The 17,652-nt window shown below is 32.6% G+C and overlaps 1 protein-coding gene and 2 non-coding genes across 5 annotated transcripts; 1 reads left to right on the forward strand and 2 right to left on the reverse strand.

The window, feature by feature from the left end:
* Positions 1-488: 488 nt before the first annotated feature.
* LOC111986854 (uncharacterized) lies at positions 489-4,354 on the reverse strand. Of its 3 annotated transcripts, XR_010630580.1 has the most exons (5): positions 3,151-4,354; positions 2,233-2,444; positions 2,025-2,060; positions 799-844; positions 489-684 (listed from the first exon to the last, which is right to left on the reverse strand). It is a non-coding gene; the product is annotated as an uncharacterized LOC111986854 (transcript). The 3 variants fall into 3 exon arrangements; XR_010630578.1 differs by lacking the exon at positions 2,233-2,444 and having other exon boundaries at positions 3,151-4,030; XR_010630579.1 differs by lacking the exon at positions 3,151-4,354 and having other exon boundaries at positions 2,233-3,144.
* A 2,365-nt stretch (positions 4,355-6,719) lies between these two features.
* LOC112003762 (uncharacterized) lies at positions 6,720-8,684 on the forward strand. Its single transcript, XR_010630581.1, has 4 exons — positions 6,720-6,771; positions 7,898-8,024; positions 8,346-8,436; positions 8,577-8,684. It is a non-coding gene; the product is annotated as an uncharacterized LOC112003762 (transcript).
* Positions 8,685-10,957: 2,273 nt separating this feature from the next.
* Positions 10,958-16,079, reverse strand: LOC112003754 (endo-1,3;1,4-beta-D-glucanase). Its single transcript, XM_024035963.2, has 7 exons — positions 15,835-16,079; positions 14,611-14,632; positions 14,035-14,161; positions 13,542-13,632; positions 13,344-13,433; positions 12,767-12,867; positions 10,958-11,329 (listed from the first exon to the last, which is right to left on the reverse strand). The coding sequence occupies exons 1-7, from the start codon at positions 15,980-15,982 to the stop codon at positions 11,189-11,191; spliced, it is 720 nt and encodes a 239-aa protein (XP_023891731.2). The 5' UTR covers positions 15,983-16,079; the 3' UTR covers positions 10,958-11,188.
* Positions 16,080-17,652: the final 1,573 nt, after the last annotated feature.

Raw genomic sequence — 17,652 nt, forward strand, 5'->3', positions numbered from 1 at the left:
GTAATAAAAAAAAAAACTTTTAGCGACGAAAACGTTTCGTCGCTAAATGTTTTCCTCACTAAAAACAGTATTTAGTGACGAAAATATTTCGTCACTAAAACCATTTCAGTTTATTAAATCATATTTAGTGACGAAAAATTTCGTCACTAAAACTATTTTCGGGTACATATAGCGACGAAAATATTCGTCACTAAAACTATTTTTAAAAAAATCCATGCACATATAGTGACGAAAATGTTCGTCACTAAAACCATTTCTTATAAAATTCCACTGTATTTAGTGACGAAATAATTCGTCACTAAAACAATTTTTTGTTGCCATATTTGTGACGAAAAAATTCGTCACTAAAACATATTTTTTGTTTTTATTATTTTCATGACGTTGATACTAACCTGTAACCTATCATTACATTATTCAAACCTCAAATTTGATTAACACAATTATTTCAACAACACATTTATAAAAAATCGATCCATACATTCCACAAGTTAAAATTAAAACAAGTATCAAATTCAAACTCCTTCCATACAATAATTGTTTGCAACACATATAATAACTTAAAATGTTTTATAACAATACAAGAAATGTAGCATAATATAATTAAAACCCTCTAGAGTCAAAAGATGTCCTCATATGTCTTCAAACAATGCCAAAAGTAATCCCCTAAAGCCACCAATAAGAAATCTGCACAAATATAAAAATACTATTACATTACAATCGTAAAGTAAAAACATTAACTATGTTATAAAAAAATTTTAACAATTAGTTTCAAATGATACATAAAAAATGAAGTATTACCTATAAGTGATTTAACTTGAAGATAAGCCACAAAAGAGAAAGAGAGCTGGAGATAAAAGAAAGATAACTTTTAGTAAACAGTTAAGTAGACCCAAATTTAAAATACATATTCTTTATTCTTTTTCCCGTTTCTAAACAGTGGTATAGCTTAGAATTCAATAATGAAAAGATTGAAACCCCACTTAGTAGTATCAAGTCCCCACATTTCACTTCGTTCATATTGCTAGTAACCAAACCCAATCATACCTCAAAAATATTCCTAAAGTTTAATTAGTCAACATAAAACATGGAGTTAAGTTGCCAAAGGCCCACACCCAACATTTGATAAGCCTCCCAATGATCTAATGGCTACAATCACCAACACATTCTAAGTATCAATAGGATTTCACCTGCATGCAACACATAGAACAGTGAAGCTTTACCTCTTGATGGAGACAATGCAAGAATTTCAATAAAAAGATGACTCTCAATCTAGAATACCATAGATTCACATAATAAATAATAAGTAGATAATTGACATAAAGCCATTAGAATTAGGTAACAAAGTTTACACCTTCACTTGTACACTATATATATCTAACACTGGTATCAATGTGGAAACCAAACCAATGATCAAAGAGATAATGAAAAATATGTGCTCAAAACAATGATCAAAGAGATTCAAAGAAGCCTTGGTGACTATCCTAATCAATCATTAGTGTGAAATGTATGTGATGGGGATTTCCTTATTGGTTGGTTATGGATTTTAATGGTTTAAAAATATTGAGATCACATTCTCATATGCTCACCAAGGACCTGGATTTGAACCAGCTACAGTGATAACCCAATTTGATTGAATGGAAGATAAATACAAAATTATGCTCAAAAAAGTTCCTCACAACATTTAAAACACCTTCTTTAGCAAATTTCAATAATTCCAACTCTCTTTTGCAGTTTGACAAATCCATACAACAAACAAAGACCAGTCATAGAAAAAGGTATGTAATGTGGTTGATTTCCATCAAATAAATTTGCAATCAAAATCAATTTCCACCGAATAGACATAAACTCGCCAACCAACCATGCCCATTTTGTAATGATCACCATCCACCCATCAACAACCATGAATTTCCAAAACAAAACCAACCCATATATAAAAATCAAAACCCAAATCTCCAAAATGCTTTAAAACAATCAATACTCGTTTAACCAATCCAAAATCAAAATGCTTTAAAACCCATACATACCTGTTTTCTTCTAGCAAGATTCTTGAACTCTTAAATCTGCAAAACCATCCATTATCCATACAAATCAAAACCCTGTTCTTTAACATAGTTCAAGTCTATTATAGTTCAAAAATAATTGAAAATCGTTATCATAGCAGTAAATCAAGAACTTCAACATTCACAAAACATACATAAAACTTAAAGCAAAAGTTGAGAGAGATTGTCTGACCTTGAAGGCAACTATAAAAAAATGGCTTTGCTAACTAATGAAAGTAACAACAATCACACCCCATATATGAAGCTAGGTAAGTTGCCATCATATCCTTTGATTTATCAGGCCTCCATAGCACAGGATTAGAACATGAATCATATGGAGAACATGATATCAAAACACCACCATAAACAGCCAAGAGCTAAGGCTTGTAGCTCAACTTGCAATTCCTAATGTTTCCAAGAAAGACATCTAGGTTAAAAATCCCCTCCCCCAACCATTGAATTATCTCAAAAACCGAAAAATGAATATATATATATAGATACCGCAGCAAATAAAACACAGTATATAACCATACCCAATGCCACATCAGCACAGAAGTAGAACATCTAACTAAAATGCTTTGCTTATAAACATGTTGGCATAACAGCATTACAGGAACAACCATAAACATTAATCAGTGGCGAATTGTGAATGAGAGGCTGCTAATCTTTTCAACAACACTCATGGCAGTAAATAGCTCTAAACATCCGAATCAAAATTCTAATATGCCTCCCGGTATAATCTTTCATAGGAGGCACTAAATCTAGCTATTTGAGGACCAACTTCAATGTCCATTTATCGAACATTCCAATGAACCATATTGAATTAAGGCATCAAAGTATATCACAGGACAACGGAAAAAACACAGAAATTTGAACAAACAAAGGTAATATTATTTAAATTAGATATATAAAATACATTGATGAAACCACAATAGCATTTTTTAATAGTCTTCCCTGTCAGAGTGAAACTCATAAAACTTTACACTGAAAAACTAGAGCCTCAAAGTCAAAGATGCTGAAACTAAGATTGAATGTTGAGCATTTCATTTCAAAAAAGATTAAAAGAAAGGTTTAACTTTTTAAGTCAGAATATTTGAAAAAGAAAACTCACCGTCGCGAATGGCCGGCTAGCTGAACCGTTGCGAACAGCTGACGAGTTGAACCGTCGACGAGCTTCGCGACGAGCTGAACCGTCGCGAACAGCTGACGAGTTGAACCGTTGACGAGCTTTGCGACGAGCTGAACCGTCGTGAACAGCTGACAAGTTGAACCGTCGCGAATGGCCGGCGAGCTTCGCGACGAGCTGAACCGTCGCGAATGGCCGGCGAGCTTCGCGACGAGTTGAACCGTCGCGAATGGCCGGCGAGCTGAACCGTCGCGAGCTGAAACGAGCGAAGTGGATCGGCGACGGTGAGGCGAGGTGGATCGGCGACGGTACAGAGAGGATTGGCGACGGTAAGGCAAGGATTGCAACGGTAAGGCGAGGATTTGCGACGGTGAGGCTGGGTTTGGCGACGGTGCATGCAGAAGCGTCGCCGGCGTGTAAATCGTCACTATTGGAAGCGACGCCGGTGTCTGAAGCGTCGCCGGCGTCAAGGTGAAGCGTCGCGATCGGCGACGATGACGACGGCGTGCGAATGGGTTTCTTTTGAGAGAGAGGATGGGTTGTGCGAATGGGTTTCTGAAGCTATGTGTTATGAGGAATTGGAAAAGGTGTTTTTAGTGGGCTGAGGTGTTTTTTTATTTTTTTTTTGTGACGAATGTCAGTTTCGTCACTAAAGAACCCAAAGAACCCAAGCTTTAGAGACGAAATTCATATTTCGTCACTAAAGCATACGTTTAGTGACGAAATATAATTTCGTCACTAAAAACATATAAGGGTAAATCTATTATTGTTTTCAGTGACGAAATTCATATTTCGTCACTAAAGCATACTTTTAGTGACAAAATGTGATTTCGTCGCTAAAAACATATAAGTGCAAAACCTTTATATTTTTAGTGACGACTATTTTCATCACTAATACTTACTTATAGCGACGAAAATATTTTCGTTACTAAAACTATCCACAACAATACCTACAGTGACGAAATATTTCGTCACTAAAAATTTTAACTTTTAGCGACGAAATATTTCGTCACTATAGATTAATTAAATTGGCGCCAAAGTTTCCCTTCTTGGCGCTTATTTTTCAGATCACAATAGCGACGAAATTTATTTTTCGTCGCTAAATGTAATAATTTTTTTCATTATTAGTGACGAAATTCATATTTCGTCACTAAAGCTGTATTTTTAGTGACGAAAAATATTTCCTCACTAATTTTCGTCACTAAAAATACATTTTATTGTAGTGAAAGTGAGATAGAGTTTGAAATGAGAGAGAGAGAGAGAGAGAGAGAGAGAGAGAGAGAGAGAGAGAGAGAGAGAGAGAGAGAGAGAGAGAAGTCGAATTGTGGTCCCCTAACAATCCCTCCCTTGCAATGACATTCTAGTGACTCAAATCCATGACCTTGGTCATGATGCTATTTGTTGGACTATGAGTTGTACCATTATACCTCAAAATCAATTAATGATGATCAGGAAAACACGTTCAAGTCTTTTATGACATTTGACATCACGCTCTGCAAGTCTGTTTTTAGAGTAGTTGTAAGAAGTCAGATTGTAGTTCTCCCAACACTTCTTATTTTCGCCAATTTTTGTTATTGTTATTTGGGTTTTAATTTTTTATTTTTGTTTAAGGGTTAAAGATTATGTTTGGGGCCAAGATTTTTTTGAACTAATGTTACATCCACAATATTTTAATAACAAATCCTAAGTAACAAGCTGTTATTGGTGGATAAAAATGTGATACTAATAGTGAGTCCATTTTAGAACGAGTAACAACTTACCACATATAATTTGTTGTAAAAATGTTATAAAGATAGTATTACTCTTATTTTTCTTGAATCAAATGCATAGGGTTCTAAAGTTAGGTTGTCAATATTTTTTTAGGGTTGACAAAACAAGTTAGTTTTTTTATTTTTTGGAATTCAGGGTATTCTTGTGAACTCCTTAACTATAATGTAGAGTCATCATTGGTAAAAAGTGTACACCTGTCATAATCCTTAATCTTTGCCCTAGTATTTTTTATCATACCAAATGTCTGTAATTTGAATTCCATTTCCCACTTCTGTTATGTATCTATAAAATCAATGTAATGTCAAACATAAAATATATTAAATATATTAGCAACGTGATATGTTATATCATATTGTATATATTAGAGTGGATGTGGAAGTGGAAGTGGAAGCATAGTATATATAGGAACGAGAAAGCACGAGGGTTATGTGGTTTAGCTTTGTCAACCTATGTCCACGGAAAAAACTCTTAAAGACTACATCTTTATTGTATAAAAGTGTAGTACAATAACTTGTATTACAATAAACCATAACATAAATATATATAGGTGACTAAACCTTAGACTACTAGTACAAGTAGGAGTGAGTTTGAGAAAAAATTTAAGTGCTCCAAGAGCATGTAAAAATTACCCGTAAATTTGATACTACTACATTAGGCTCATATTTCTAATATATCTCAAATAAAATATATGGAAGTCAGATATCTAAAAGTGCTATTCCAATCGGAAACATCTAGGTTCATTCTCCTTTCATTGTAACTGAGCTACCAAGATGAAAAAATAAAAAATCTGAGGTGACATCAGTGATGATGCGATCCAGTAGAAACTAGGATCCAGGGTGTCCCAAATTAGACCTTATATATATCTAAGTATCCAACCAATCATGGACAAGTACAACACAAAATCCCCGCGGCCCAAAGACCGAGGAGCAGACAGTTTGTGTTTTGTTTTGTGTTTGCTGTTCGTAGAAAGAAACACAAAAGAGAGAATAATAAGAATGTCTGGTCCTCAGTGTTGCTCAAACCCACCAACCCTGAACCCAAATGCTGGAGCTGGCCATGTTGAACAGCTTGGTGGTCTCAGCACCTACGTCTCTGGCCCTCCCAACTCCAAGCTTGCCATCCTTCTCATCACTGACGTTTTGGTACCTAGCTACCTACACATTTCTTTCACACTTCACTTCTTTGGCTACTCTATTTTTCACTTCAAACTGTGTTCTCATCTGGGTGTTGGCTTTTGGGTTCTGAGATATTCGGAAATAACTCTTACATACACTGTTACACATATGCATGTTTTTAACTGAAATTGTACTTGTAATCGTACAAGTATGATTTCAGCTGGTTAAAAACACGCATGTGTACGTGTAATAGCCATTGTTTTTTGTTTAATTGAATTATTTATGAATCTTGAGGAAAATTGATTGGCACCTTCAGTTATCCTTGGAATTTCTCTGTTCTAATGAAATGCTACTATGAAAAGAATTTCCGTGAAAACCGGAAAACGTAGGGCATTATAGAAACAGAAGGAGAAAAAAAAGGGATTTCGATCGGTGTCAAAGGTTTACATTCTACATTCAGTACTCTCTGATGTTGCTTTGAAAAATGGATACATTTATTGATGATTGGTGTTTTTCTAGTCATTTATGTAAATATTTTCGCTTTTTATTTTTTTATTTTTTTTTATGCCATATAATATATATGTTTGTTTGTCTGTACCAGCTATAAAATCATCGGCTCTGTTAATTTATTACCATTATCATGTTCCATCTTAACATGTTTGAGTTTATCATCTTAACATGTTTGAGTTTTTCCTGCAGGATATGAGGCTCCAATTTTGAGGTATGGCTATATCTCATAACTATCTTAACTATCTTCTTTGTTTAGTTTATGGGTTCTGAGGAGTAATATTTTTGACATAATTTCCTGAAATGGTCAATTATAAATGTAGACATTCATTTGAACATGTACCCAACTCGTAAAAAAAAAAAAAAAAGAACACATGGACCCACCATTCTCATATGACCAAAACAAAATGGTGACAAAAGTTGTTGCCCTAGATTTCTCTATATTAATGATGAACTCCTTTTACATTGACCACCCCCCCCCCCCACACACACACACACACACACACACACACACACTAGCAAAAATCTTGGTACAACAATTAAAAAACAATAAAAAAGTTAAATATGAAATAGGTAATTTTTATGAACAATTTAGTTTATCCTTATTGCTTCTTCCACGCAAAAAGGGAAAAAGAAACATATATGTTTTTTGTGAACGCCACTAAAAAAAAATGTTGCTATAGGCAGTTGTTTTTTTTTTTTTTTTGGGATGATCAAATCTATAAAGATTATAAAAAATAAAGATACACTAAACTTGATGACTTTTTTGCTAAAAAGAAAAATGTTTACAAAAACCATGATAAACAGAATTTGGAAAGGTAAATGTTACAATTGTGGAAAATTCGGTCACTTTAATTAGTAAAGAATGCAAACAAAATACTGATAAATTGAAAAATAAACTTAATATGTTAAATATTGATAACAGTGATAAAAAAGATTTGATTTGGATACTTGAGTCACAATCTTCTGATTCATTTGATATTGATATTTTAACCTCAAGTGAATCTAATTATTGATCTGATAGTGAATCATTTGATTCTCCTGATATTATATATATAATTCAGAGCCATCATTCTAAAATTTAGCTGAATTAATTTGATCAAATATTTGAAATACATTTATTTTCCTTCATTCTGGAGGCAGATTACAATAGATAATTGTAATTGCCTATTTGAAGCTATATTATGTTATTTTGAATAAGAAGTGTGACTATAAAGATTTTGCTGTTAAAATGTGGAGTTGTAATCTACACATGCTTGTTCAAACACACACCTAACATTGTGAGTTTGTGCTTACTTTTCGATTATGGAAACTAATGTTAGCTGTTTTCTATTTTAAAGGAAGCTTGCAGACAAGGTTGCAGCTTCTGGATTTTATGTTATAGTTCCTGACTTCTTCCATGGAGAACCCTTTGTGCTTGACAATGCTAATAGGCCCATACAAGTTTGGTTGAAGGATCATGGACCGGTTGGTTTTTTATTTTTATACTTTACTGAAAATTGCTTATAATTTTGATTTGCTTATTATAGGGTCTCATTGTGAGTTTGGTATTTTGCATATTAGGTTGTCTGAATATGTGTTTGGATTAAGCTGTGTAACTTCTTTATTGTTATTGTTGAAAGCAATATATGGTTCATACTTCCTAAAATATTGATCTACCTGGATGTGTCCCCCTTTTGTGACCTTGATTGAATTTGTCGACCCTATTATTGTTGTGCCTTCTACTAATTGCTATGCAATTTTCAGTATGCACTAATGGTGTCTGAAGCTCTATAATTATTTCATAAGGACAAGGGATTTGAGGAGGCAAAGCCAGTAATTGAAACTTTAAAAAGTAAAGGTGTTTCTGCAGTTGGGGTTGCAGGCTTCTGCTGGGGTGGTGAGTTTTTCTTATTAACTCTTTATTCCTAAACTAGCACCCACTTGAGTTTCTTTTTTTTTCTTTTTTTTAAAAATAATATAGCATTTTATTGCTTGAGAAGAAAAATACTGACATTTGAACTTTTGTATTCTTCTCAGCCAAGGTTGTGGTTGAACTTGCAAAAGCTGAGCTTATCCAAGCTGCTGTGCTATTACATCCTTCATTTGTCACTCTAGATGATATCAAGGGAATGGATTCATATGCTTAAAAATTCTCAAAACTTGATATTAGTTACACTAGATTGTTAGTTTGCAGATTCAAAACTTCAAAAGTGTCTTTTGAAGCACCTTCGGGAAAGAACTTCTAGCTCTTATCGAACTTGAGCAATTAAGATGTTAGATGTCATTACAAGTACCAGATTTTATAAGTTACTTTTTTCCCCTTTCTCTTGAGGTTAATGGTTATGTATTTGCTACTGGCATTTTGATGTAATAATACATTACCTGGTTCTCTTAGAAATCACTTCTTTTATCGTACTTAATGCCTGCTTTTTTTTTTTTTTTTTTTTTGAGGTTTGGTACAAGTTCAAGAAGAGCAAAATCAATGGATTGTCTCATTGTTCTGATCAATATTTGGAATTAATTTCAGGAGTTAAAGTTCCAATTGCAATACTAGGAGCTGAAATTGACCGACACTCTCCGCCCGAACTCTTGAAACAGTTTGAAGAGGTCTTAGCTGCTAAATCTGAAGTAAGAAAATCAAATCCTTGTCCTCTTAAAAAAAAAAAAAAAGTCTTGGTTATTCATTTATAAACACTACTTTTCGGTGTTAAGCTGTTAACTAAATTTATATGCCTTTCCCTTTCTAATTATGAAACTTTTTTTTCTTTCTTTTCTACTAAGTTTTGGTTAATTCAAGTAATGCTTGATTCTTTTCAGGTGAATGGCTTTGTTAAGATATTTCCGAAAGTTGAACATGGGTGGACAATTAGGTATAGTGTTGAAGATGCGGCAGCTGTGAAGTCTGCTGAGGAGGCTCATCAAAACCTGTTAGAATGGTTTGCTAAGTGTGTGAAGTGAAATTGTCAATTTAGATACTTTTGTGTTATGTATTGACTTTACATTATACAGCTATACTTTAATATGTGGTATGTAAGAATTTGGATGAGTTTATGAGTAAATGGTGTATAAAAGTTGCATGCTTTATCTAAAAGTATGGTTGTAGTGAGAGCAAAGTGCCTTTTTCTAGAGAAATTATTTAATAAGTCAGTTGTATATATTACACTTTCCTCAAGTAAATGTGAGTCTCATATGTGAGACACATATAAGTTCACCGTTATGTGAGAAGAAAGTATAATACACCAGATGCATTGAATAATTTCACCGTTGTCCGATGAATGTTTTCACCTAAGTCATGAAAGTTCTTTGAATGCTTTGTAATGGTTTATATGGTTATCATTAAATCATGAATTCGATGATTTCAACTTCAATATCGATGCCTTTGAGCTATCAGCGGTTAAAATGCACTAAAATGGTATACTGGGGGCTTTGAAAATGGCGAAGTTTCTGTAGGGTCTTGCCACACTGTGGGAGGCTTTGTAGATTGTTTGTGGTGGGTGTCTCTGAGTGACTGGGCATTAATTTTTTGATAATCCTTGGAAATGGATCACAAATTCGCTAAATGCTTCGAATTTATTCATATGGCTATGTCGTTATTGCATATTCATACTCTCAAAAGTGATTGATGTTTGATGCCTTTGAGCTATTAGAGGTTGAGAAAAGTTGAAGGGCTTGTGTCTGAGGCTCTATAAGTGGCCAAGTTCTTGCCAGGTCTTGTCTCATTGTGGGAGTAATTTTTGCTTCAATTTACATGGCACGTTACAAGTTTTTGTTTGTCTTTTTTTTTTTTTTTTCTTTAAAAACAAGTCGGGAGCGGGGAGGGAATTTGTTCCTTCATCAGAAAATCGAGCAATCTACGAGCCACAAGATTCTGGGTACATGACATTTTATAGGTCGCTTGATGTGTACGTGTAACATGTGCCAAATTATGTTCATGCTATCCTTCCAAATATTGGGATAGAATTTCCACTATGATGATTATTTTTACTTGTTTTAATTCTGAGTATTGATTCGATCATAGGTAGTGTTCATGGCCTGCGTTAAGCATTTCATTTTGTGATTCTTTCAAATTAATGGAAACTACATCAACAATGTTATGTCAATTAGGAAAAGCAAAAATTAAGTAATTAATCAATCTATATATATATATATATATGGGTTGAGTTCAAGTTACACCTAGTCTGACTTTAAGCAATGTTACACCATTCAATATTTTTTAATTGGATGCGAATTTTGATAAATCCACCGTTAGATTACATTATTTTCATATATTCTCCATACTTACAAAATTTCAAAGTGATCAAAGATTAATAATCATGTTATCAATTAATTGTTTAAATTCAAGTTTTTGTAGCTTAAAATAATGCATAAAAGATGAGTTTATAGATTAAATAGTAAATAACATCCAATTAACATGAAAATTGGTAAAATGTAAAAACATATAGAGCATGTATTTTAACGGTGTGATTTTCAAAATATGAATTCTATAACAAGCTATTGAGTGATGTAACATTACTTAAAGTTCTATCAAGTGTACCTTGAAGTTTTAATACTCTCAAACATTTGGAAAGAACAATATTAGACTAGGTACATACTGTAACTCATAAAATATAAAACCCAGGCGTAGCACACAAGTAGCTAGTTTGACATTGTCACTTAATGTACTTGGCAAACCAGTCCAACAGGTTCTGATGGGCCTCCTCAGCAGACTTCACAGCTACTTCATCTTCATCCTCGTACCTAGTTGTCCACCCATGTATGACTTTTGGAAACATCTTAACATAGAAATCCACCTGAAAAGAATCAAACATTATTTGATTACTATCAAATGGAAAAACTAGGAAAACATTAGAGAAGGTAACGCCAAAATAGATTGATTGCACGAACAAACTATAGCCTCAATATGGAAGATTGGCCTAAGTTAATTAAAAGGCATTTAAAGGAAAAGGCAGATCACCATGATCAATATCTGTTTATTGTTTAAAATGATTTAATAACACTAACTAGCCAAAACCAAATATTCTATGATCACATCATCAAAACCAAAGCCAAAGATCCATCATCCAATGCAAAAATTGGAGAACATGGGAAAAAGTTACACCAATATGCATTGATTGCTGATTGCTGAGAACACTATAGCCCTAGTAAGAAAAGATTGACCTAGGTTAAGGTGTTTCAAGGACAAGATGATGAAACACCATGATGAAAATTTATTTGTTTGATTGAAAAGATTTGACACATTTACGCTGGCCAAAATGAGTATTTATCCATAATTTGAAAACTATGTAGCAAAATGCCCATATTTTTTGAACTCAATTTTAACAAAATTGAGTTATAGGTGGAACTTGACATTAGTAAAATTTAAGTGGAACTAATGTCGAGTTCTACTTAAAAATATACATGGAATTCGATTTTGAGGATATTAAGTTTTACACTGAACTTGATTTTGTTAAAATCGAGTTCCTTAACAAGGGTATTTTGCTAAGTCTCAAAACATAAGCATTTTGCTACATAATTTTCAAATTAGGGATAAATACTCATTTTCCCCTACTTAGCCGGCCCCACCCTATATGTTTACGACAAAAGCCCAACTCAAAGATGCCACGGTTAACATTAGTAGCCAAAATGCCAAGAAAAGACCAAAGAAGAAGTCATGATATAATAGAGGATAAGGCAAAAGATTCATATAACCAATTTCATGTTTTGAAAAGTTTTTGTTACATAGAAGAAAGACCTAATCAAGCATTTAAGTGCAGTTAGCTTGCCAAAAATTGTAATTTCTCAAGCCAAATATCTTATCCCAATATAGGAGGGATCTAGAGATATGGCATGAGCATGCTTCAACAAGCACCTGGCCACATAACACAAGACTAGTGTGGGTGTACACTCTGCTACCATTCACTCTTTCATCTAGAAAACCAAGAAAAATACTCTGAGATGAAACTAATGCTAAAAGTATGAAATTTAGGCTAAAAGGATCATAGTTATGTTCCAAATATTCCAATACGTAAAAAATTAAATGCAGCCAATCAACCCTCAATAGAAGAATGATGAACCAGCATTATTACCAGAATGTTATTACTTATTATCTAAGAAGAAGAAAAAATCATAACCAGAAAAGGTTAAGGTATATAATTAAATAATGTAACAGCTAAGCACTGTAAAGAAGCATATAAAAATGGATATAAAAAAATTAAAAATAAAACTAGACAAGGATTTGATCTTCCTACCTTAGATTGAGAAGTTAAGGCCTCATCATATTGTTTCAAGAGTTCAGGTGGAAGAAAATCGTCAATCTCAGCTGCCAGTATTGCAATGGGAACCTTAACACCTGAAATCAATCCCCAAATACCAGTTAACTATGACACAAAATTCTTAATTTTTTTTTCTTCCTTGTACTTGTACTCTTACTAGAAAATAGATAAATTTAGCAAGTCCTGGTCTGCAAGCAACTTGAAGGTAGAAAAAAAAAATATTGGAACAAGAATTGATTTCCAACATCTAGGGAAAATGCAAAATTATGACAGAGAAGGAGTTAAGTAAGATTAAATCATTGTAAATCTGCATGCTAAAAGCAAACAAATATCCTTTGACCTCAAGAGAAAGGAAAGAAGGAAACTTATAAAGTCAAGTACTTATGGTTACTTCCAATATTTTAATTGCTAGAGTATAATAAGAGCTAGAAGTTTTTTCTTGAAAGTCCTTCAAAAAACACTTTTACACTCTGAAATTGCAAACTAACAATCTAGTAAAACTAATATAAAGCTCTTGAAAAAGTTATACAATGGGATCCATTCAAATCCATACCCTTGATATCATCCACTGTTACCCATGTAGGATGTAATATCACTGCAGCTTGGATAAGTTCAACTTTTGAAAGTTCAACCACAACCTTACCTGTGGAGTGAGAAGAAAGTAAAATTTCAATTGTCAGCATTTTTTTCAAGCAATAAAATGCTGTATCTCAAAAAGAAAGAAAAGAAGAATTAATAGAGAAAAACTCACCACCCCAGCAAAAGCCTGCAGCCCCAACTGAAGAAGCACCTTTACTTTTCAAAGTTTCAATTATTGGCTTTGCCTCCTCAAATCCTTTATCCTATAGAAATAATTATGATACTCTTAGTGCAAACTGAAAATTGCATAACAATTAGTAGAAAACTGCAATATTAGGGTCAGTGGGTCACCAATTTTAACCAAGGTCACAAAAGGTCGACATAGCCAGCTAGTTCAATAATTTATGAAGTATGAACTATTTGTTACTTAGAGCAATAACAATAAAGCAATTGTGCAGCTGAATTCACACATATATTCAGACCGCCTAATATGCAAAATACCCAAACTCCACAATGGAGGCCTTCAGAATATAATCTCAAATGAAAATGTAGCAATACATTCAAGTTTCACAAAAGGGTCACTGTGACAAAAACATTTTCTTTTTGATAAGTAAAAAAGAAACTTAAAAACAATTTCTAGGCAAAAATTAAAATTTAGAACTGACCGTTCCATGATCCTTCAACCAAACTTCTAGAGGATTATTAGCAATATCTTCGAGCACAAAGGGTTCTCGTATGAAGTCAGGAACTACCACATAATATCCAGCAGCTGAAACCTTGTCTGCAAGCTTCCTTTTATATATAAAGCAGCTAACATTAGTTTCAGAAGCTAAAAAAAGCACAAACTCACAATGTTGATTATTTGTGAGTGTCTCTATGAACATGCATGATAGATCACAACTTCAACTTTTTGGTGGGAAAATCTTGGTTGTTGCACTTATTATTCAAAACAGCCTAATGTAGCTTTGAATAGACAATTACACGTATGTTATTTCTGTTATACTCTGCTTCTTAAATGAAAGAAAAATATAAGTATTTGAAAGTGACCACTATTTGATCAAGTTAAGCCAGCTTAAGTTTCAGAGTGATGGGTCTGAATTTTAACTAATATATATGCCGCCTAAACGAAAAGTCACAATGTAAGTTATGCATTACAGAATGACTTGTTAAAAACAGCCTAATCTGATGGACTACGCAAAATTCATAAACTAAACAAAGAAAAGAGAGAGAATTAAGCATACCTCAACTTTGGAGCTTCATATCCTGCAGGAAAAATCAAACATAATAAGTTGGAACATGATAGTGGTAATGAATCAATTAACATAGCCAATAATTGTTCAACAAGAATTTCACCACTTCCAAATTAATTTTCGATACCCAACCAAGGCCAGAACAGAAAAACAAATAAATAGTATAAAAACAATAAATAAGTAAGCAATTTTCTTTTTCTTTTACATAAATGCCTAAAACAAATTTGCGTGTGACTAAAAGTCTCTGATAAATTTTATTCAAAAAAAAAAAAAGTCTCTAATAAATTATATGAGGGAGGGTTCAGATTTCGGAGTACTTAATCTTTTCTTTTAATACTATAACAAATTACCAATTCTCTTTTAAAACAATAAGAAATGATGAATTTAATTACTTACTATATTATTCTAATTTCTAATGCTCTAAGCAAGAAGAAAAAAGAAAAAGAACTAATTCAATATATACAATTGGACTAGACTCATATACTTTTATACCACAAAAACTTGAAATTTAAATATTTGATTGATGACATAATTATTGATTTTTAATCTTTTTAAAATTTTGCAAGCATGAAAAATAATATAATAAAAACATACAATCTAATGGTTGAATTTTAAAAATTTATATTCAATAAAAAGATATATGAGAAATTTAGAGGGTTTTGGAGGGAAACATTTCCATATTATTACTGTATAATCTCGGTAACACTCCAATCATTAGAAAAATAATACTCATTTTTCGAAGCAACATACAGCATACAGATTAATGAAGATAAAATATGAACCTCTGATACTAATAGAAATCTTCTTTTTTTTTTTTTTTTTTTGGGTTCTCTACTTCTCTCCAGAATTTCGAAGGATCAGGAATTTCAAAGGCCCCAATGTTATCACAGAATTTCCGAGGATCAGGAACTTCCATTTCTGAATGATTACTGAAGGTGCTTATCAATTTACCTCCAGATTCATGTATATATAACCCAATTATTCATTAACCATAACAGTCAACGCCCAGGATACAGTTTGGAGTGAAAAACCAATAACTTTTCACAAAATATTTTACAGCTACTTACTGAGGTAACAAGTTCTTAACAGTAGATTATAAAAAGATGTATGTAATGGATCCATACTAAAACTAATAAAAACCCAACAGTTGTGAAAATTGTTGCCTAGTAAAAAAGTGCGTAAAGAAGCCAAGTGTCAAAGAAACGTGTTAAGTACCAAAGACGTCAGAGATGAGAATGATGGCATGCTTGGCATTAGGGGAGCCAGTGACATAGGTGCTGAGACCACAGAGTCGTTCAACATGGCCAGCTCCAGCACTTGGGTCTAAAGTTGGTGGGTTAGAGCAGCACTGATGTCCTGCCATTCTTCTTCTTATTTGATCAGCAGAGCAGCACAGACAGTCAAACACAAAAAAGCCAAAAACACAAACACACTCTCCACAATCTTTGAGGTAATGAGGCTTTTGTAAAGAGATAAGGGTTGATAATGATTATAGATGTCACTCGGGCCACTACCTAGTCTGCCCAATAGGTCGTGTACTGTCATCAATCAAAAAAAAAAAAAAAAAAAATTCAAATGATACAACCTTATTCATATTAAAATATAATAAATAAGAGATATGTGTTCAAAAATAATTATCTATTAAAATGTCTTTTAATTGTTAGTAGTTTAATTATTTTTTAATGACACATATCATATTTATTGAATATTGATATCACTAACATAATATTTTTTAATACCAAACACCTTTACGTCATCAATAACATTACACATGAATTGGACCATTTATTATTATCGAAGTTCGTCATTCATAGTAACAACTGTCAAGTTTGAGTAGTTATTTGTCTATTTTTGTACAGATTTAATTTACTTCTTTTTTTTCTTTCCTCCAATCTTCACTTTTTATTATTTGGGTAGTATTTGTTTACAAGATAAGGGGATTATTTATTATAGGCATATTAATGGATATCTTTAGGACAGTTGTTAATAAACTATAATAGGAAAGTTTTGACACCATTTTCATGAGAAATATAAAAAGTTGTCAATAACATTTATTATTTTATCATTCTCTTAATAAAATATTTCTAAAAATAGCTCTTAAACCAATGCTTATTGGGTTAACATTTCCCATTTATTATTACCACTTTGTGCTTTATCAATCAGAACTTGCTCCGTGTGATTTGGGCCACCCTACTAGTCTTGCAATGGGTCCTGTTGTGTCATCTCTCATGTCACTATTGATTTTATGTGAGACCATGTAGGTCACCCCTAAATAGTCAAACATACATGCATTAAATTCAAATATAAGTTTTGTGGGAGGATTTTCGTCTTGGCCCCCAATTACGTATTATTCTCTTTGGAAATGGCGTTGAGCCTTAGTCCTCAAGGATTTGTTCAATCACACATCGGGGGGAGACGCCTCCTACTCATGCCTTATAAACCTTTGACCTAAGATTTGGTCATTTAATTCCAAAATACTGTGAGTGTGCCAAAAGCCTAAAAGGAAGAAGTGACATATTTGAAGTTAATTATATAAAATAAGGACCAATTTTGACAAAAAAAAATTGGTTGTAGCCTAAAACTATAACTTCACTAAATATTTTTTTATTGGATGTGAATTTTGAGAAATTTATCGTTGAATTACATTTTTTTTCTTAATATCCTTTATGTTTGCAAAATTTTCAGAAAATCAAAGATCAAAAGTTATGTCATCAATTAAATGTTTAAATTTCAATTTTTTGTTGTCTAAGATTATGTATAAAAAATAACTTTATAAATCAAATAGTAAATAAAATCTGATTGATACAAAATTTTACATGTGAAGAACATAAAGAAATGCAATCCAACAGTTAAATTTTCAAAATTTGTAGACATGTTAATTTTTTAGTTGAGAGCTGTAATAAACTTTGTCCATAAAATAATATTAACTAACTTATAATTAGATTAGTTTGCACAAAATATAACTATTAGTGTTTTTTTTTTCCCTATAGTGGTAACTTAAAGCACAAGCTCATGATTCTATGGGATTTGTTA

The sequence above is a fragment of the Quercus suber genome, unplaced genomic scaffold, assembly GCF_002906115.3.
Source record: "Quercus suber isolate HL8 unplaced genomic scaffold, Cork oak 2.0 scaffold_163, whole genome shotgun sequence".
Taxonomy (NCBI): Eukaryota; Viridiplantae; Streptophyta; class Magnoliopsida; order Fagales; family Fagaceae; genus Quercus; species Quercus suber.